The 23,630-nt window shown below is 39.0% G+C and overlaps 1 protein-coding gene across 3 annotated transcripts in view; it reads right to left on the bottom strand.

The window, feature by feature from the left end:
- The window catches only part of LOC145990307 (uncharacterized), a 39,229-nt gene extending 17,016 nt beyond the window's left edge, over positions 1 to 22,213 (bottom strand). For 2 of the 3 annotated variants that reach the window (XM_083126002.1, XM_083126000.1), the window contains exons 1-3: positions 22,063 to 22,213; positions 6,079 to 6,191; positions 576 to 666 (exon numbers count right to left, since the gene is read on the bottom strand). In XM_083126002.1, coding sequence (XP_082982128.1) covers positions 576 to 666; positions 6,079 to 6,153 — 166 coding nt within the window. In that variant the 5' untranslated portion in view covers positions 6,154 to 6,191; positions 22,063 to 22,213. Of the gene's footprint in view, positions 1 to 575; positions 667 to 6,078; positions 6,192 to 8,761; positions 8,851 to 22,062 lie in introns of those variants that run through there. The other variant, XM_083126001.1, reaches the window with a different exon arrangement.
- Positions 22,214 to 23,630: the final 1,417 nt, after the last annotated feature.

The raw sequence follows: 23,630 nt of genomic DNA on the forward strand, positions 1-23,630 counted from the left end.
CACGGTTTCTTGTACCTTATGTAGTTTAGAATATGATTTCAGTAATTTTGGATATTTCTAAGCATGCCAAAACATTTCCTGAAGTCATAAAAAATCTGATTAGTTGCTTAATTGGAAGCACAGCGTCCTATAAACTCGTAATAAACATCAAATTGTACAGTGGGATCCATGAGTATTATCCTGTAAATTGTCCACCGTGTTCGTGCACTTTATTTGTCCCAATAAGAGCTTCAAGAAGTAAACGAAAACTCAAAACAAGCTGTTGACAACTTCTGCACCAACATACATATAAATCCATCGCTTGTAAACATATAGGGTGTAAGAGAAAAATTAATGAAAATAGCCATGGACAATTTGAACGGTAATTCTCATGGATCCCACTGTACGAACAAGTCTTCTAAATTTGATTTTCCACAATTTTCATAACACTACAAGGTCTTCATGCGAAGATAGTAATTGTAATATGAAGTAAAACCAGATCAATACTAACTGAGGCTATTCCGAATATTAATCTAAACATCAACGAGTAACCACCACGAAAACAAAATATATATTATCTTGCTTGCGTGTCTTACCTGAAAACGTTGTTCGATTTTTTCCTTCGATAACATCGGACAGGCAGCTCAGTTGCGATGAACCGTACGTAAGGCCAATTATGGAGATTGCCTGAAATATGGAAACAATGAATCATTTGATTGCTGCATGCGCAAGTCACGTCAAACGTAATCTAAACGCAGTTATTATTATTTCATGGTGATTTTTGACAGGGGATGAGGGGGGGAGGGGGTACCCTTCCCCTTCTGATTACAGCATCCGCTCTCTGGTTAAGGTGACCAGACCTTATTAGTAAATCTCGGATTTTTAGGTTCAAAGAAGTGTGCTTTTGCGTTCCTAAAATAGGCTCTAAAAATCCTTAAATAGGTTCCAAAAATCATAAAATAGAATATAATAAAGAAATTCATATGTGTTTCATAGATTTGGAAAAGGCATTTGACAGGGTACCTTGGATTAAATTATGGGAAGTGCTGCAAAGAAGAAAAGTGAATGATAACCTGATGCTCATCCGTACAAGTAACATAAAATCTAATTAATTTTATACATCAACTGGAGTAAGACAAGGCTGCATTTTAAGTCCACTTCTGTTCATAATTTTAATTGATGAAATTACAAAAATTTGCAAGAGAAAGATTAAACCCTTTACTGTTGGGAATTGGCTCATGAGACCTGTACAAATATCAGAACTAGCTTTTGCAGACGATCTCGTTTTATTTGCTAAAACTGAAAAGGACTTACAATATAATTTAGATGTATGGAACAGAGAACTACAAAAGGTAAATATGAGAATTAACACCAGTAAAACAAAAACAATGATAATAAGTAGAGAACATAGAACTCATACCATTAAGATAGAAGGCGAGAGCTTGGAACAAGTAACAAAGTTCAAGTATTTAGGGTCTATAATAAGCAGCAGTGGGAAAATAGATGAAGAAGTAAATAATAGAATTGCTGCAGCAGGAAGATTATATCATGCTCTAAATAGAAACTTCATAAATAAAAAGGAAATTACGAAGAAAACAAAGTTGACAGTTTACAAAACAACGTATGCACCTACACTAATTTACGGGTGTGAATCATGGCCACTAACAACTAATTATTCTAGCAAACTTCAAGCAACTGAAATGAGATACCTAAGAAGAATAGAAGGAAAAACAAAACGAGATAGAGTAAGGAATCAGACAATTCGAATGAGCCTTAAGACCCAACCTTTACAACAACAAATAGAAGCGTCGCAGTTGAGGTGGTTTGGTCATGTTCACAGAATGAGTGAAGAAAGGATACCTGAAAAGATATGGCAAGCTAAAGTAGATGGAAAGAGACCAAAGGAAAGACCAAGGCAGACCTGGGACGGTTCGATGGAAGAAGTTTTGAGGAGAAGATGATTGGATACCAACAGGGCAAAAATGTTAGCCAGAGACCGAGAAGGATGGAGAGCTCTTTGCAAAACCTCTACACCTGACGGTAGAAGAGGATCGACTAAGTAAGTAAGTAAGTAAGTAAGTAAGTAAATCATAAAATAGGTTCTAAAAAATTTTAAATTAAGCTAAAAATCCTGTACTGATAAGGTACAATCGTTAAAAACAAAATTTCATAAATTATAATTGGTATATATAACAACCAAATATTAATTTTCTAACCTAATTTTCATTTGCATACATCATTTTCAAAAGTATTCACAAATTATTGTAATATTATACTAGTGCTCTTAGCAAAAGTTCCTTGTTGATATGAAGAATAAATTACGTGTGAATAATTTTCTGCACATAATTTTTTCATGTTATCCACAGTCCTTCTTTTCTGTGAGAATCATCTTACATGCTGAAAATTATATTTAAACAGAAACATAGTCAGTGGTGCAAATTTGAATGCTGAAACGTTACTTCGCAAGGCGTGTATGCCAAAAAGCACCGACCTCACGCGAAAGTGAGCAAGACCAGATGGATCTAAATTTGCACTTTGGACTGTGCTGCCAACAGTGGCGACAGGCATTTTGCTTTGTTTAGAGCTCTGAAAAAAAATCATCATGGACTTGAAGGGAGAAAATCGACAGAAAGTATGTTTCGAAACACGCTAGTCATTGAATTTTTTCGTCACCAAACAGGGTAAATACCTCTGTATGATATAAAATCCTGTAAAACCTAAATAAATAATTAAAGACCTATAAAAAAGGTTCGATTCAGGCGCATAAACCTAAAGTAGGCAAACATCCTCTCTAACATCCTTGGAGTCGCTCTGACGATATCACGGCCAGCAAGGATTCTTGCCTGGAGGGGATGCAAGGGGTGTCCCTCGGCTCGGCACCTAATCGTCAGTCGTTACTGCCTTGCAGTTCCATCACCCCCTGGAACTAGCTCTAGGGGGTGATGGCAGTTCACCCAGAAAACTGCAACGCGCTGCAGGACATTGCAACTTGGTTCATCGTCAGTGGAACCTCAGGTGTATTTTCGTTTATAACATTTTAATGATGCGTTTCTGCAAAAGGGTTCTTATCTCATATTGGTTCTAAGGTCACCGAAGCACCCTGTATATAAACAATACAGAGCCGTGAAGGAGCATATGATGGATGGACTCCATGTACAACGTATCGTCATTTGTAATGAAAACATTACAAAATGGCTTCGTCCATTTGCATGAGTTGACGCGGAACAGTCATAAAAATGAAAAAAATCGAACAAGGCCCACATAAAGTCAATGATCCCTACGCATTTGTGACACACGAATGCGAATGGTTGAAAACAGGCAATGTGTAATAACTTGGTAACCATAGCAACATAAATACACTACGAGCAATTTAGAGAGAATTACGATTTGATTGCTCCGTGAGTCGTAAGAGCTATTCCATATAAGCATACAAATTGAGAGTTCTCAGGTTTCAACACAAGAAATGGAAGAAGCCGATCAATGATTTTCAATTCCATAGAGCGCTGTAGACTTCGTGATAGCTTAGTGGAAGGGACTAGGCATGTGCCATGCATGTGTGTGTCTCTCAGATCGTGCATAAATATGATTGCTTAAAGCCGACCGTACACTATTCAATTGTCGTCAGTGTTGAATACAGCCACTTTCTTGGGGGAGGGGGGGGGGGGTCATAGGCATCAAATTATAATACTAATATTTTTAAATTTCTCGTTACCTCTGACATGTAATTAAAATAAATTAAGTATTATCAGGTATAAATATCATTTTAAACATGAGATTATGAGACTCAATATTATAGCATGTAAGTATTAGCTTACAGCACACTAATGGATCGAGGCTTTCTTTTTACAACATGTGCGTGTCTGTGGAAGAAATCATCAATGAAACTATCTGTGGTTTCCTTGCCCCCCCCGGTCCTGGTGGACACCTTCATTGAAGCTTGAAGCGTATCCTGACCTACCCTATTTACTAATTTTCGCATCACCTTATAGTACATGATGCTGAATGGCCCTTCTACACCGGCAGTCAGTTATCAAAACGGACAATAATGTAAGTTAGTTCATTTTCTTAAACTTTAAATTATGAAGGGGACCGAATCAGTACTTATTATTACGAAAAAGCCAGAAAAAACTACATTCTACGTTAAATTAAAGTGAAGGAAAGAACAGGGTTGCCAAATTTCTTAGCTATTGTCCAAATGATGCTCTGCCACTGCCAGTTAATTGTGGATTTTTAAATTTCTGGAGGGGATTTCCCTCCCTCCCTCCCGAGCCACCTCTTGAATTCATCACTCACTCAATGAAACAGAGCGTTCAAGAACCAACAAAACCGACAACTGAAACGCGTTGAACAACGTTCTTATTGGAAATCTTTGAAATTACATGACCAAAGAACAATTTGACGACGGCTTCACATTTTACCGAAAGATGGCAGTGCGTACAAGAAGAAAAAGAAATAAAGAGTTAATTTTATTGTCAAAGGAAGAACTGTCAGGTTTTATATCCGTATTATAAATGTAATATGGTACACTGAAAAGAAAAAAACATGTGATCACAATGATTTCAAATCTTTTCGCAAATGGCATAAAACGGTATTTCCACATATATGTTCATTGTAAGCAGCTGCTCTTTAGTCGTTCAGAGCACTCGCGAAACGTGGCGGCTGAGAAGTTTCAACGGCCGTAGACCCGAAAATTAGTCGCAGTTTGTGACTTGCGATCCTAATTTTCGAACACTGATTTTTTAACAATGAATAGATGCTTTGCAAGGGCGTCGTTAACTGGAGGATAGGGGGCCGCATCTCCTCCAGTAAGGTAGACAAATTGCAGCCAAATAGTTCGCACAGATAACGCTAGATAGCGTACGGAATTGAGAGCTTCTTCGCTCGAGCGAATAACGCTCGAACAGGCAAAACGAGCGGTATACACTCCAAGCACACGTATAACCGTAATTTGTCTGTGCTAGTGGCCCCTCAAATATGTATCGTGAAGTGAAAGACAGTGAAATTAACTTAAGTAAACATAGTCATTATCTCCATGTTAAAATGTAGTTTAGTCTATCTTACCAGTACAGTGATATGTAAAAATGTAATAGATGATTGTGGGCTGAAACTGTCAGGATGGATATTTACATACACATGTATGCGAGTACTGTCACATTAAAATTATATTATACAGGGTGATTATAAAGTCTCTATACATTTTAGTGATATCGTGACAATATGCATTTCTTCTGCAAGTTATGTGAAGCAATGCTAACAGTAGAAGAAAGAACAACCGTTGTTTGTGTTTGTCTGCGTGGAATGACGTATGAACAGGTACGGACGGAATTCATCCGAAATTCAGATAACCAGGCCCCACCAGGCTGGCTATCAAGAACCTGGTCAACACATTCAAGCGAACTGGTAGTGTTGTGGATGAAGAACATCCTGGTAAGCCAGCCATTAACACCACAAATTGTGCAAAGTGTACATGACGCGATCACACGTAGCCCCACCGCATGGACCAGGAGACTCAGTATCCATAATCCCATCAGCTACCAACTGTGGCTCGTAGCACGGTGGATTGGGGAACACAAAGCTCCTTACTGTACTCCAACAGGATGGGGCACCACCCCATTTTGCCATCATCGTTCGGGATAACCTAAACGAAGTTTTCTCCGGTGGATTGGTCGTGCCGCACAGCGGTGAGTTCGACCTGACTGACCCCCCTTACACTTTTTCATCTCGGGGTTTATCAAGTCTAAGGTGTACGTGGTGAAGATCCACAGCATTGCCCAGTTGAAACAACGCATTACGGCCGCAGTTGCTGAGATTACACCATCTATGTTGGAGAGGGCATCTGTGCGTAGACTTTGAGGGGTGGTCACACTGAGTTATACTGACTTTGTGTTCTACCGTGATATATGTTTCAGTACATGTTGTATTTTGTGCGATAAATCATGTTGATGCAGAAATGTATAGTGACTTTATAATCACCCTGTAATGTAAATACTCGAGTGTAGTAAAAGTGGCTCCATGCAGTACTCTTATGTATATGTAAGATGTTGGTAAATTTGAAAGCATGTCTCCCCCCACCGATAATCATGATGCTCTGATACTTACGAAACTTATAACAATTATGATGACGGTGCCCTGCGTCAGGCTCAGACAGAAGCAACAGGAATCGACTTTGAACATTGCTATATCCTAGTTTCCTCTTGCTCAGTCATAAAGTTCTGAAAAGGAAAATAAGACATTTCAGTACATTTTTAATTGTCAGTTTATCTAAGTCAAAAAGTAATAAAGCGGCTCTGGGGCTCACCCAGCCTCAAATCAATGGGTACCTGGGGGCAACCCTGAGGGGTGAATGCGGCCGGAGCGTGGTGCCGATCATATCACCTCCAAAATGGCCGAGATCGAGAATGTGTGGGGCCCTACCACCACATCTCCTCAATGTGCCTTCATGGCACAGTGCTATATGCACGGGGAGCTTTACCATCACGTTACCACTACAAGGTTTAATGGAGGCACATACATAACATACAGCGTGATTCAAAAGTAGGGATGGACGATATCGGAAATTTGATATCGCGATATATCGTCAAGAAACTATCGTCACAGATGATACAATACGATATTGTTTCCGTATCGTGAAATCGGCGATATATCGTCTCCGTAATATACATCGCCAAATATCGTGACGATATATCGCCGACACGATATATATATCCAAATATCGTGACGATATTTATCGCCACAATATCGTGACGGGGCCTCCCCGATGGCGGTAGCGTCGCCGCCTTGTAATTAGGGGTCCCGGATTCGACACCCGGTGGAGGCACATAGTGGTTCGGATCCCACTTTAAACTGTAGGTCCAGTCTCGATTAGCCTTACTGTGCATAAAGTGGATTTAAAACACCAATTCAATTAATCAATCAAATATCGTGACAATATATCGTCTAGTTGATATCTCCTGGACGATATTTTTTTCAATATCGCGATATATCATCTGGACGATATATAGCGAAACACTATTTCAGTCCTGCGCCATAGGACAACTCTGTTATTAGTAGAGGTAGCGAAAAATGGAAAGAGAGGGAAATTGTAAATGTAGTTTTCAATCTAATGTATCGGAATTTTCAACATTGAAACTGTACAATAGCGTCAACGGGGACAAAAAGTGATGTGTTGACACATGTTTTGTCCTTAAAGGGGGCATTTACATTATCTCAGTACAGCACTGCACTAGGTAAATTAAGAATTGATGACGACTGGAGGCAAGGTACAAAGCGTGAACTAGACATGGCCACAATATCAGGGTAATCCGTAACCCGCAAAACGAATAAAGGATAAAACTATCCGAATACTCCACACATTCAGATAATTCGGATGTGCGTACAGTCAGGGACAGTTCTGGGTAGTAACAATAGCATTGGCTCTCAATGGAATCGTTACAACCCAGAAGTATCCGTGACTGTACAATCCTGACAATTCGGATATCAGAATATCCGATATCTGGATATTTGAAATCCGAACAGAAAATTACCCGATAAAATTTTATCCGCAGCTCTCACCCCACCTCTCGACCAGTACAAGAAAGGTAAAAAGCTCACAAATGAAAATCTGACTGCATTCCAATTGATATTGTTTCATGACAGTCTTTTGTTGTTTTCTGACGTAAGCAGATCGTCATCAGTTCCTAACTTACTTAGTATATACAACGGCATGGCGAAAACCTCCAACAACTTTCCCCTTTTTATGTTCTTGCTATCTGTACTAATAACGGAATTGTCATAAGATGGACTTCTGAATCACCCTGTATAATTCTCTACCGGCGTTTTAACAACTAATTATTCAGTAATGCTACATAAAAAGTAACAAGTAGCGTCGCAAGCGTGGGGGGGGGGGTGCTCTAGCATGGACTATTATTCGCCCACCCTCACGTCCGACCATTTGTAGCCTAAATGAAAGTCTAGAATTATTTATGGGAGAGAAGGAATCACTCTTACACACAGAAACACAGGAATAATAAGCGAGGGGAAGTGATACAAAGAATGGGACAGCAAGTCAGAGAAAGACAGACAAGGAGGAGGAAGGATAGAAAAAATGAAGAGGTTGATAAGATGAGAAATAAAGAAGAAGGAAAGAGAAATGAAGGAAGAAAGAATCGAATGAAAAATACAGAGATATGGGAAGAAAGAAGAACGAAAGAGATGAAGAAACAAAGAAGAAAGAGAGAAATAAAGATATAGGGGAATAAATTAGAATGGATGAAAGATAAACAGAGGAAAAACGAAAGAGAAAAACTGAGGAAGAAAGAAAGAAATAGGGAAATAAAGAAAAAGAAACGTAAAAAGGAAAAAGGGAGATAGAGGAAGCGAAAAAAGAAAGATACACGGAGGAAAATGAAGAGGTAAGTCACAGAGGAAGAAAAAGAGAAAGCGAAGAAAAGGAAAACTGCAGAAAAAAATAAATAGAAAAATTGAGAAAAGAAGATTGAGAGAGAGAGAGAGAGAGAGAGAGAGAGAGAGAGAGAGAGAGAGAGAGAGAGAGAGAGAGAGAGAGAGAGAGAGAGTGGAAGAAAGGGATTAAAGAACCTAAACAAAGTTTTCACTTTATTCTCGCTCGTTCTGTTTCCAGTGATAAAAGCACACTAAGACGTTAAAATACGTATTTACTACGTCAAAGAATATAACTTGTTCGTATGAAAAACTAAAGAAGTTTGATATTACCATCAGAATTATCTTCTTGTGCAGCAATATCTACTCAAGAGAAAGCGTGTACAGCAAATTGATCGGAACTTACCTCGCCCGCTAGAATTAACCTTGGACTTTCGAACGCACGTTGTGAAAGCTACCGAGCGAAATGCACACTGTCACGGAACTCTGTGTTGCAGAGGGATTAAAGTTACTTTGGCCGAATCACGAATATCGAAGCACTCCCGGGTTAAATAAAACAGAACGAGGGATATCTATCATACTCGGCCAGGAACTGTAACTTCTGTACAGATAAGCTGTTGTCATGTTTGGCAGGTGCAAGGGGAACACGCGAGGAGACAGTTAGCAATATTATTTCCACGACTACGTTTGCAGCACCTTATATGACACAGTGGAATGTTTTGAATTATGAGGTTGGGTGACAAAGTTATTGATGTCTTAGGGTTGTTGACGATGGATTTTTATCACTCCAGACATGAAAAGAAACATATTACATTGGAAAATTATCTTGAAATGCAAATATCAGGTTTAATAAAAAAACAATTACATAACAGAGCTACTAATGATTTTCGTTTTCATAATCAAACAGTATCAAGGTTGTAATTTAGTTTCTTCGACATAATCGTGTCTTATCTTCTCAAATAATGCATTTAAGTGCATTGCACGGAACTGCAGCTCATAAAATTAACCTTTGATGTATTTCTGTGTGTGTTTTGATGCACTAAAAGGTGTCAATTGACAGATTTTGGGTTTTGTGTGAATGGATAAAATAGCATGAAGGGTAAACATTCTCACAATCGGTTCGGATGAGAAACTTAACAGCAGGTTCTATTCACTATGTGCATTTAGAAATAAAGAGCATTATACACGTACTTGCATAGAAATCGGCCTGCTTCATGCAGTAACAAAATTTGCAAACAAGAGGAAAAATAACAATACAATGTTAGCTGTTTATGCAATAACACTGAAACTTTATGTTTAGTACATATAACAATTACCATAACATATACAGAGTTATTAAAAAGAATGGTACAAAAGTAAAGTTAATTTATTTTTAAGAGAAAAGTGATACAAAAGCAATTCTGGTGAGAAAGAAGAAAGGAAGGTTGAAAATTTACCTGGGCAATTACACCCTGGGTAACACGGCAGATGTCAAAACGATAATCCATTTCTTGCCAGACGCGTTCCAACATATCCTCGGTTATCAGCTCCACTGCATGAGAGATGCGCTGCTTTAAATTATCCAGGTCATGTGCTAATGGAGGAACGTACACAGTGTCTTTCACAAACCCCCATAAAAAGAAGTTGCATGGAGTAAGATCTGGGGATCGTGGAGGCCAGGTCAGCTTGCTCTACCTTCGTTGTTGTTGCCATTTTAGCTATCAACAACAAGTAGCGCCTCTAGCTGATTTTACGTCAACTACAACCACAGGCTATAAATTTACAACCTTCCTTTCTTCTTTCCCATCAGAATTGCTTTTGTATCTCTTTTCACTTAAAAATAAATTAACCTTAGCTACTTTTGTACCATTCTTTTGTAATAACGCTGTATATATATTATAACATACGTATATGTCTAACATAATTAATTTATTGCACTCGACGTTCCAAGTTTACATAAAGATATAATGGTATTCAGTTTATCTTCAAACATAAAGGTGTAAATTGAAAATAAAACCAAAATGTAAAATGGGTCAGCAAGCTTCAAACTGGATGCGTTTGGAAAACTAACGAAACGGCTATCAAAACTAAGAAACATTTATTACCAACTACTGATAAGGACAGTTGTCTGGTCAAAAACCAATGTGAAATTTTCCACACTGCAATTTCGCATGTTTTTTTATTCGATGAATAAATTGGATAAATTTGGAAAACAAACAAATAGATCTGGATAGTTTTCTCGAAGTTAAGAATGAGAACGCGTGAAAGTTGTTCCGACATATTTATTTTTAAAACTAGCAAAACTAGCAAAATGTTTGTCAGAACTATGAAGATTAATGGATAAAACTGATTAATTTGATGTGAGAAACAAAAATGAATGGCGCCAATTCGTCAGGGGAATTATCTAATACAAAAAGGGGTTCTGCAGAGGCAGCGCTAAGGAGGGCATAGTGGGCCTAAAATCAGGCTGGTCCTTCCTGTCAAAATACAATAGAAAGATTTCCGGATAAAAATAAAATGAACTGTGTAAACATAATGATGAATATTTGAGTATTCGAAACCAGGTCTTCTAGTTTCAGAGCACGATCTACTACCTCCTGGTCATGGAAGTCTGTAGTATTAGAGTATTTTTCCATTTACACATTACACTTTTAATTTTTTTATAATATTTAAATATTACTACTGTGTATCATGCCGTAAAAGGTAGTGACGAAATCGTGAAACGTATCTCATTTTAAAGGTACTTGTTTAAGGAAAAGCCTTAACTCGAAACTTTTTATCCAAGTTGAAAAGTAATAAATTGTAAGCAAAGAAGTAATGACACAATTGAAAAAAAATCACAAGAAATTAACCTGCGAGGTGTAATATTAATTCCATAACAATAATTATTTTCTCACAAGAAAGGTAATTTTGCTGGTAATAATTTATCCAAGAAGGAACATTTTCGTAAAAGCCATATCAAGGAGGACATTGGCCAAAATGTTCGCTCATGTTGCACACAGAGTGGTAGACCTTTCTGCACTGTTTGCAACGGAAATATGCGTTTGCAATAGCCATTTGGCTACAACATACCGTAAAAGAAATGAATTTAGGTTTGACTTACTTTTAAACTCATTTTTGTACATACAATAATCCTACACAGAATCTGAACAGCAACTCTTACACAACGGAAAGCAGATTCTCCTTTTATTATTACATGCAAAACAAGAAGACTATTTGCGATATAGCTATTATTAAAGGTACTCGAGACCTTATCTGATAGGATTTCACGCAAACACCTCATTTTTTCTCGTGCAATAACAACATATCTATCACACAACCTAATTATAGGCGTGTGTTCATTTTGTTTACAGTAAGTGATTCTTCGATCAAAGCTGTTTTAGTCTGCCATCTATTGGTCATTAGGAAAGCTCTATACGGTCCAAGCAAGGATAATATATAGATAAAAATCCAATATCATATACGAGTAAATATCGTATATTTAGTAAATATATAAGTTAGAATATTTCCAGGTATTTTCTTTGCACAATCCAAGACAAGACGCAACAATTTGAATTATTCCTTTTTCTTTATTTAACACATTCCAGCGAAAAAAGTCGATTTGCTTTCCAAGTATCGAGCTCAAACATCGATATGCGTATTAATCGATAGTTCGTCATTGTTCGAGTACGTTGTCTTCCCCCGCCAGATGGCTCTGCTTGTACTGGGTATGTATAGTCAGTATGTGGTTTATAAGGCCTTAGAAAAGTGTTCGCACAAGTCAATAGAGAATATGCTCAGTGTCCCACCCTGTAATAGGTAATCCTTGGTCCAAATGTATAAGTATTATGAGTTTAAGAAATTAAACCACGTCTAATGATGGAAAAAGAAATTCCTTTATTCATGGGTGAAGTTCAACCTCGATATTCTTTACTATACCTGCCGCGAAATTAGTTTGGTATTGACGCTTGTGAAGCACGTGGCGAAACCGGGTCTACTTCACTCCGGGAGACTGGATTGCTGGCTTGCGAGCCAATCAAAATCTTCCCAGTGCTTCATCCAAGCTCTGGTTACCTAGCAACAGAAAACGTTTATCACGGTGTTGCCGCTTATCTGGCGATTTTCTTGCGATCAGTTTTCATGTTGTTGGGAGAGGACGTGTTGTTTGTTTGTTGCGTTGCTGTGATGTTTTAACCGATCCGTTTGTTTAGTGTTAACTGAATTTAGCGTATTCTTTGTTGGAGCCCAACACAGATATTTCTGCCGTGCGATGCGCGACACAACTCAAGAAGCAGTGTTGCTAATGGAGCAGATAGAAAAATTGCTGGAGTGCGCCGATTCACAGCTGTTACGTACAACAAGAAAATTAGAGAATTCAGGTCTATCTAACGTTGAGCTTTAAACGTCATGCATTATACCAGGACTAGGATTAATATGTACTAACAAGTGGCTTTGTATGTAGCTACATACATATGGACTAAAAATTTGCAAAATATGGACTAACACATATACGTAAAATTACCAAAAATGCTGCAAAGAAGACTTCTTCATAGTGATTCCTTATTTGAGTGATTTCAAACAAAATAAACACTTTATTATTTTCCATTGCATTAACGCACTGGTGGCGTTCTAACTGTTCACTCCCAAAACCCGTCTACACTGGTACGGAACTGCAACGACAGATAATACACGACCGACACTACCACTGCTTTGAGAACTAATCATAGGCGCCGACTCCAGGGGCTTGGGGAGGCTCTAGCCCCCCCCCCCCCCCATGTTAATGATGGGGGGCAGAGTCTCTCAAATAATTTTGCCTAAGAGGATCTAATGTATTATTTTGCTTCTCTTGTAAAGTTTACTCTGAATTGTGCAACATGAACTTAACTTTAAACACACATTTGAAATGTTCTAGACCATCAAATTTGGGAGGCTGAGACCGCTAAACCATCAACTTTGGGGGGAGGGGTTATGAACGGAGACAGCAAAACACATGACTTATTACTATATACTAAGTATATAATTATGAGTATTGTTAACATTTTTACTAAAAAAAGTTTCAAAATAACGAGGTGATATGACAATTATACCAGTATGTTGTTTAGTGAATTCTGAACAATTTGAGGTCGTAAACACGACTTTCAGGCAATATTGATATGTACGATATTAGGTTATCCTCGAAATCTCTTCTCTAGTCCAAAGAATAAGGGGAAAATAATTCTAAAGTCTTCGAGTTTATTTAACACTGGCTTGCAGTAAAGTACGCAAGGAAAGCTTATGACAAGTCTGTATTACGAATAGTGTTGCCCACGGGCCGAGACGGGACAGGCTTTTAAAAATTCGAGACGAGACGAGATTGATCATGTGTCCCGAGACAAACGAATATTTTCGAGACGATACAGCATTTCACAGCATTTCCACGAGACGAGACAGGCCAAAGTCTCGTATCGTGGGCAACACTAATTACGAAAGCGGGAACAGGCTATGATCAAAGGCATTATTGCTAAAGCACGGCGTGCTATGTGTTTATTTATTATTGCAAAATTAAATTTAAAAAGTAAAATATTGTAGCAAGAACAAAAAAGTAAAATTATTTGCCTGCGATTTGTGTTAGCATTTATGCAAATAATTAAATAAAACTGTTAAATATTGTAAATATTCGCTATTTTTATGGGTACGTCAGCACTAAGGTTCTTTGCACCTGTCACATGTCCTTTCTTTACAAGTCTGTTGCGGACATTAAAACACATCCATGCCCTCGCCGGGACTCGAACCCGAGACCTCCGGATCAAAGCGAGTCGAGCCGACCACCCAACACGCTCAGCTACCAAGGGCGGCATAAAACTGTTATGTTGGCCTCTTAATGTAAATACATAGCCTACTTTTAAATAAAGATGTTAATTGTTATCTAAAAAACAAATAAGCAGACACACGTTTTTCATGATACATTTCATTTGCATGAGGAATATAATAGCTGCTTAAAAACTGCTATACGAAGACCTAATTTTTATTTTTTTTAAAAAAGGGAGGGAGTGAGTCATTCATTCATTTACAATTCAGTGATCAGAGGCCCTCCCAATAATTTTGACAAGTCGGCGCCCCTGGAACTAATAACATGCGAACGTGTTAAACCTCGACAATTGGACCACAAGCAGTATTATTGCCTCTCTGTGATCGGCGACAGTCGGTTGCCTTTGTTGTACATTTACAAACGATGCCGGCTTCCACGACAATAACAAGTACATATACTGCAACTAGAGTCGACGAGCGATATGAAAGCGGCTGACCTTGACAAGTCCGCGCAGAGAGAGAGGGAGATACATTTCCGCTGTTGCCACCTACTCACCGTTCGAGTTTCTCGCCATTCTTTCAAAATAAAAAAACAATGGCTTACATTCGAACAATTGTAAATTGCCGCTGCACGGCTATTATTGCAACAATCGATACCAATCCTGCACGAGTATTACCAGAAAGATTTAGACAATCATATTGTGCTGTAAATTAAATGTGTAGAATCTCGAAAGTAAGTGAAAGAAATTAAATATTTTATTGACCATTATTATATAGAGAAAAAGTTCTCTTGCGAGCCGATTTTTATTAAATTAGATTTGAAATAACTTCCAGTGAGAAAGTTACAAAGAAAACTCCAAATTTTAAGTTCGTATAATATTTACAGCGATATGTTATTTGGTTACTGAGAAAACGAGAGAAGAACTTGATTCATTCTTTCGCGGCGCGGCAAAGGCAACTTCGTTTGCCGCAGATATCATGCGCCAGTCTTGTGCCACTCGCAATAACAAAATAACTGTCTGGCATGCATAACATGAACTGAAAATAAAAAATAAAATGCCATTTACTTACATAACGCTCATTCCGTACTGCTGTCAACCTCGTCACTTGATTCAAGTTCTTCGGAATCCGTGTCTTGCAAATTTATAATGACCTTCTCGATGACATCATCTCTGACTATTTCACGCTGGAAGTCATCTTCTTGTATTTTTTCTGCGTGAGCCACACAATCTGCCCACTCGGAAACACCTATTCTGTCTATTGCTTCGTGAGTCAGTTTCTGTACGTCGGCAATTTTGAAAGTCTTGTTCTTACGTACCCCTTCACCTGGGCCAAAATCATTTCAATCGGGTTGTACTGACAATGATAAGGTGGGAGACAAACAACTCTGTGACTATATTCTCTTGCTATTATATCGATTTCGTAACTTTTGTGAGTTGGTGTATGATGTTTCACCAACTGCAACAATTCTGCTCGGGTTTGCGTGCTTGTGTGGGGAATGTTCTTGTTACAGAGCTATGCCATAATATCCGCCTTCCTTGTATTCGAACAAGGCGTTTTATCCACTTGCAAAGGAATGTATGCTCGCGTTGTCCATTACAATCACGGATTCGGGATCGAGAAACGGCAAGAACTGCTCGCAAAACCACTTTCGAAACACGGCAGACGTCATTTCTGAATGATAGTCAGTACTGTTTGTTTTGGAGCGGAAAACCAATTTACTTTGGGGCACAAAGCCTGTAGCAGCTGAACCAGCATGACACACTATAAGACGAGCACCTTTTCCTAATGGCACCTTTAACCCACCAGAACCATCACTCATTCTCCAGCAGCTCGTCTTCGTGTGATTCTGGTTGACCCAGGTTTCATCTAAATAGTATATATTTGCAGTACCAGCTTTCCTGATTTCGTGCATGGTTCTGAGGAAGATCACTCTCGCAGCTACAACATCACCCCTCTCCATTAAAAATTTCCTCCCGTCGTTGCCTTTCCTATATCTGAACCCCATGTTTTTCAAAATTTTTAACACTGACCACGTACTGCCTGCAAACCCGATAGCTTCCTTCAATTTAGCCCTAAGTTTCACTGCAGTAGGAAATCCGCCATTTGCGTACATATCAAATATAATATTACGCAATACCCCTTTATCAAAATCGTCCAAGTGCGTAACATTCTTTCGCCGATTACGACGTTTGCCAGGTGAGCGAAAAGAAACCGACCCTGTATCGCCGATCGACGACCTGGCTTCCTTCGCAATCGTCTGAACTGTACGCAGACCTATCCCACATGCAGCCGCTGTACGCTCCTCTCTCTCCTTTTCCTCTCTCTCTACGACATTTGGCAACACTGCTCCCTGACGAACACGAGGCACTGTCTGCACTGCGAGATTCACTTTGGAAGAACTGATACACTTTGTACACCATATCTCGCGCTTGTTTGTGTAGAATACGACGCTTAGGTGTTTCTGTAGCCATCTTGCACACGTATATTGACAAATTTTTGTGATCACACTGAAGAAACACGAACAGTCACAACGAAAACCAAACCGATTCTTGCCGCTCGTAAAACAAAAGAACGACATCGCGCGTTTTGCACGGCAGTCTCCACCACCTCCTTTTGCTACTGCGCATCGAGGCTTGTTCAAGGTCAGCCGCTTTCATATGGCTCGTCGACTCTAGACGATAAGCTGCGCTTCTTTTTTTTTTGCTATGAATTTGTCACCCATCAAAGCATGGCAATTTTAACACAGAAAAGAATATGCATCGCATTAAGCAGCAAAAATGACAGCCTCCTCTATGCAATTTCTACAAGAACACGTGCCGGAGCTAAGAGTTGAAATGCTCATGGAGCCACATAATGTATTTCTTTTGAACAATTCCAAAATTATGAAATATGAACAATTTGTGAATCTCCCGAGCTTGGCTATGCAAGGTTTTTGATTTCAACTTTGACATCACTGGAGGCATTATGGAATTTAACGTTCATTAACAAACGCACACTTTCACATACACACACCCAATTAACGCACACAACGTCAAACCGGTCAAATACTTAGTATGAATAAAAATATGGTGCTTCGAATACAACAAAACTCACCGTCACTTTAACTGCCTTTCTTCTTCAGTGACAGAAATAGTGCTTCATTATTACAGTTGGCAACACTAGTTACTAGCTAGCCAATGAACATGCACTGCATAAAAGAAGCAACCACTTCGTCATGCTATATTGCCACATTACCGTCCCTGCCGAACGGTGTGAACCGCGAGCTGGAGCGCTATTCAATTGTTTTCAATGATGTTTGCGCGAGTGTGACCAGGAATGGAATGACAATATGGCAACAATGACGAAGGTTGGCGAGCAGCGTAGAACACGTGATGTTAAGAGAGAGGGAGACGAAACGAAAATTGGTATGTGCGCAACGGCAAAGATATGTGTGATGCACTGTATCTAGCATGTTGTTTTAGTGTATTATTTTTTGTACATAATTTTCTGTGTTCTGTTTGTGTGTGTCCGTGTGCTTGTGAGATGAATGTCAAACACAGGAGACAATACTCGAGATGACAATGTACCAAAGAGACCATTCACTTAAAGAAAGAAAGCCTTCGGTAAAGGAATTCCTCTCAAAGGCTAAACGCGGGAGATGGTTTATTCTGCGCGCAAATATTTTGAGCAAGAGAAAAACAATGGAGGTTCAATCATTTCAGTAAATAAAGTTCTGGACAGGACTGCTGCTGTCGGCGTGTCTAAGAACACTATTGTTAACATAGGAAAAAAATATATTGTGGTGGAAGTAAATCAATGCGAGGCTTCAAAATTGGAAATCCCAGGAAAGAAGAGGAATATCAGTAAATGTGTGACAAATTTAGATACCTTTCGGAAAAGACGCTACTCGTTGTCATACTTACTCTTATTATAGGAGGAAAGATCACCCCACTGTTGGGAAACTGCGTACATATTGAGAAAGCAACACCTCCCTTTTTATGGATTGCCGTGCGGTCTTCGACCGCTCACAATGACGTTTTTTCAAAACTTTCATTGAAAGATTCGGGACTTTTTTCAAAGTTGGGAATAATCTTTAAGGACAATCATAAAATCTCTGGGATTCTCATACAAAAAAAATAATGAACGCAAAATACTGATGGAGAAACCTTACGTTCCTGCATGGCGATGTAGATTCCTCAGGGAAATTACGAAGCACAATTTTATCTTATGTTATATATCTGATGTAACTGACTTGTCTTATCTTTCTTTTAGCCATATTTTAAACATGCCTCTAATGTAAAGTATGGAGGCATATGGGGATGTGGAGGTAGGGCTCCACACATTCTCGACCTCGACCGCCTTTACCCCAGGTTTGCTCCAGGTACTCACTTGGGCTGAGTCGACCCCGGAGCCGCTCGGGGTATTTGAAAAAGTTCCACAAACCACCGTGGGTCTCCCGCGTGGTCAGACGCCCCACCAACTTTTGTGCGCTTCAGTTGCGGTATAATTGAAAGATGGGCAGACTTTAACGGCGACTTCGGAAAGAAATGGTTATTGCAAGTGTATATATTCAATATTTTCAGAATGGGTTGAAAAGGTAACCTGTAAACAATGCTCGTTTCGTTAATTCGTTCATGTTGTAAGGGAGATGGGAATGAAGAGAGAAAACAATAACACATTCATCATTGTTGTCATCATTGTTATTCTGCTTTCTCTTCGAAAAACAATAACACATTTCATCATTGTTGTTCCTTTTCATAACACGTTTCCTCGACACAGCGTCAGACGGCTGCACTGCGTACCGTGCCGTACTGCACGATATGGCAACACCGTGATGCGTGTTCCTTCAGCTCTCAATAACAAACTACAAAAAGTCGCGACGCGATAACAAGCGGTGTGCAATCAGAACGCAGAACCGCAGAACGTGACCAAATTCTGTCTCCTCGTTGGCTGCCATGTGGCTGGGGGTTTTCTGCGTTGTCACGTTCGCACAAACAGGCAGACAGGTTAATCAGCTGTTGGCAAGCTCTGGGAAAAAATAAAACGTCACGCGAAATTAAGCACGTACATATCAGTATGCTAATATATGTTATTTCCGTCGTTAAGTGATAAATTAACGAATCTAGAAGTTTGAATCTGAAGTTTCTTGTAGGTTAACGTTAACTTCACGTGTGAATTTTACTTTCTGGCAAGCATGAAACATTTTCTTTTCCTGCTCGACACAGCAACCGAAAACCTTCACTGAAAGAACCTTTGTTGTGTTTTTATTATGGTACATTGCAAGCATCAGCTACCGGCATCTTTTTACTTGTGTTGTATCGTATCACAATTACCTACAAAAGAAAATGCGTCTTGTGTTATGAACAACTGTGGCAAATCATTCTCCTCTGATTTCATGCCGCCTCTCTTTGCCTTTGTCACACCGCGACGTTCCTCTTTTTCGAAACTCGATACCGACCGCAGCTATGCCAGCATATTGTTTTTGTATACGAAACTCACCCCTTGATATGTAACGACATGGAATGTATTCTTCTGTGACACTGTTGAAGCTTCAGAACGTATGTATTTCTTGGAAATCACGTATAAACAAATTACGTACAACTTGGTTTCGTTTCGTTAACACGTTTTTAAATTATATTTTGCGGAACCTACAAAAATTTACCTCTGAAACAGAATTTCAGAGAAGTGAGTTACTGTATTACGGAGAAGAATTTATCAAGAACAAATCAATTGTGTGTGAATTGATTGATTGATTGAGTTGGTGTTCTAAAGTCCACTTTATGCACACTACGGCTAATCTGGGATGGACCTACAGTTGGAAGTGGGATCCTGTGTACCAATTACTTTCTTTATTCTTTCCGACATTGCAGAACAATTTCTCCAAACAACTCTTACAAACACACACACGAACGCCCGCTCACGCACAAAAGTATTCAATACAGAAATCGGACTGAATATTAAGAAAAACTCACTTCACTCAGCCAAAAGCTCTCCGCATATTAACGTTGTTCCTTCAAATATGAACAGAGTCGGAATGAGAACAATGGAAGTGTCCCGTTGTTGACTGTTTAACCAGATGTTTAATCCTACACGTGTTTCTATGGGCTCGCGAAAATTCTGAAGGAGGTCAATCCGGCAATAGCGCGTCGCTACCAGAGTGGGTGGTTCCACGCCGGTTGCTGACGCGTCCCGACTGTAATTTTGCGGCAGGGAAAGAGATGGAAAGAATATAAGAGGAAGAATTAAAGAAATTAGTACAGTGGTAGATGAAGAGAGGAAGGACGATAGCAGAATGGAAAGACAGAACGAAAAAAAAAGGAACAGAGGGCAGGATAAACAAAGAAAGAAATATAGAAGGAAGGAACGAAATAGACGGGGAAAAGGAGGAAGAATAAAATAAAGAATGAACGAGATAAACAGAGGAGGAAAGACAGAGGGGAAAAAGAAGAATGAACGAAGGAGGGAGAGAGAGAAGAAGAAGAAGAAGAAGAAGAAGAAAGAAGCAAGAACCGAAGAAAAAGAGGAACAGAGGAGAAACGAACGAAAGAGACAGAGGAACACAGAAAGAAAAAAGGATAATAGAGGTAAAGAAAAGCATAAAAAACAGAATAGAAGCTGTATGCGAGACTTAGACCGAGACGGACTTGTACATACAAACAAATCGAGAGGAGAATAAGACAGAACTCTGTAAAATCGAGATCCGACCGAGACTTAGCGTTCGAGATTCACGGTTTTCATCGAGGCTTTAGTACGATATTAAAAATCCTAACTAAATCAAATTTATTTTACTATGCAGACCTGTATTGCGAGGTTGCGTATAACTTCGAGAGCCATGAAAACCCTTGGGCTAATTTACAGATTTACAGATATCACACATGTTTCTGCCCTCAAAACCTACTTTACAACGTACGTTGTACCTATTCTTGAATATGGTTCCTGTATTTGGTCAATAGCAATATAAAATTGTGATAGCAATATAAAAAGAACAAACAAAGTGGTAAATTTCTTTATCACATTGGTCAAACATAGATGTCCAGCCCTTGCAAACTTTTCCAAACATGAAATTCTATCCACTCTTCAAATTCACGATCCTTCCCTTCGCCGTCAAGTTTCAGATCTAACATTTCTTTTCAAAATCATGAATGGACAATTTTTCACTAACGAACTCTTGCCACATCTTCACATCCGGATCCCACGTACCAACAGCAAATGCAAAAACTTCTTTTACACAAAAGCCTCAAGGCTATCCCTAGAACAAAGGTAATTTCTCTATAGGCTACAAACAAGGTACAATACACTAAATGATCCTCCAGGCTTCCATCTATCTAAGCAGGCTTTCAGAAATGCGTGCATCAAGCAGCTGAAGAGAAATTAATATTTGTTATACCCTTGTTATTTTTTTATTATTATTTTTTATTTTATTATTCTTGTTACATATGTGTGCGTGCTTCTCATTTGTTAATTTCTATTTTTCTCTCTGTTGATATCCTGATATAAAATGGATTCTCTCTGTATTCAGGATTTCTCAAATAAATAAATATTCAGGATAATATTCCGTTTTGCAAGGTTCGTATGTCAAAGAGAGGCGTTGAAGAAAAAATGATGATAAGAACATTTGTTTGCCTTTATGACATTTCTACGCTGTGAAGGCTTGTCAGGTGACCAGTGGCGGACGCCTCTGGTAGATAAAGGCAGTTGTCTCCCCACCATTAGCCCCGTACTAAAGTCTCTAACCTTTGTCTACCAAGAGAAAATAAACTGTTCTTGCTCCCCCAGTTTTAAAGTGGAATTAAAACACCAAATCAATCCAAAATAACCCCTGTGCAGTGTAGTTCACAGTGTTGCAATCTTGCCATGAATATCGAAGGGGGACATTGCTAACCCACGCGCCTAATGGAGGGTTACACCCTTGAAGATTTCAAACAAGATTTCTTACTTTGCTCTTGCACAGTCAAAGAACTAACGGGCAAGATGACTTACCTGCTAAACACATACTTCCATAGCAACAAGTCACGCAGAGCTTGAATACAACTCGTGCATTTCAGGAATGGATCGACATTGTGGTCAAACGTTACCGTGTTTACGCGAGAACTTTTACCTGCAAAGGTAATGGTAAAACTTCTAGCAATAATGATAAAGTGCCTGGCACTAGATAAGTATACATCAGTGTTCACAGACGCTTGCGCAAGTCTCAACATGTTTCGTGATTGGACGAAATGTTATCGATGTATACAGAATCACGTGGGAACCATTAAAAAAATGACATGTATCATTTATTCTCTGTGTGGGAGATCGTTACGATATACTGATTCAAGAACAAAAAGGAAAACTGGGAAAGTATCACACCCATTCCTCGCACTGTCGATCGAATAAAATAGGAAGCCGGAAAATGCACTGATGAAAATAACCTATTCGGAAAGTGACTAAACCGATATACTAGCGTTTTATTTGCTCAGATTTGAACAAGTATTTGGCAATATTGCTTTTAGCACTTTTCTACCACTGCGCATTTGAGTTTGAAAACAACATGTTTATACGTATCTACAAATGTCTAAACTGGTCACGTATTTCGATAAATTTCCTTCCGACTTTCTCAATTTCAACTAAAAAATGTTTGTAAAAATAAAACTAAACAGTATCAGTCTTAAAGCGTCTTCTTATTCAGTCCTGTACATAACAATTTCCTGTCTAACAGCTCTACTTTTGTGGATGAGATGAAAGCACATAGATACAAATGAAAAAATTACATCTGGAAGTTAATATGCGATAAATGTTAAAACCAAAGCAGAAATATTAATGTTTCTGGTAAAAAAGAAGTTCGATTATAAAACTTTTCTTGTTATATAAATATTCGAAACCATCTCTCTGTATTATGTACTCCCTACAGGGAACCACATTTTTTATTATTATTTGGTTTTCTTTCTTGTTTGTTTGTTTGTTGTTGTTTTAAATTTCTAATCCTCCCTGAGATAGAAACTATTCGCGATTAAAATTATCCTATATGACATCTGGTGGGATTTTCCGGAACTACTCCCGGGTTCGATCCCCGGCCGGTTCAAATCCGGGAACTTTTCTAACGGTGGAAGCGGCCCCGGCGCCTACCCAGCGTCGAATAACATGGGTACCTGGGGGAAACCCTGGGGGGTAAAGGCGGTCAGGGGCGTGATGCTGATCACATCACCCCCACTCACGACCGGATCAAGAAAGTGTGGGGCGTTACCCCCACACCCCCTATACGCCTTCATGGCGTGGTGCTATGCACAGGGGAAGACTTTTTTTCTTTTTACTTTTACTCTATGTAGGATACTACATTGTGTTGAAATCGTTCAAAAGCATGGGAAATGTTCGAAAAGGTATCGTTTACTGTTCAGTTTTTTGCTCTAAATAGTTTTGTGGATCAGGAAAAGTGAAAAGTTTACATGTGTTTTTCACCCCGTGGAATCAACAAAATGAAATTTGTAAATAAATCAGGGAAAACAGAGTTGATTGAAGAAGAAGATTTACATGGGGGATGGCATGTAAATGCTGCAAGGAAATTGCGAAGAATG

This window comes from Lepisma saccharinum, chromosome 7, assembly GCF_977018435.1.
Source record: "Lepisma saccharinum chromosome 7, izLepSacc3.1, whole genome shotgun sequence".
In the NCBI taxonomy this organism is placed as follows: domain Eukaryota; kingdom Metazoa; phylum Arthropoda; class Insecta; order Zygentoma; family Lepismatidae; genus Lepisma; species Lepisma saccharinum.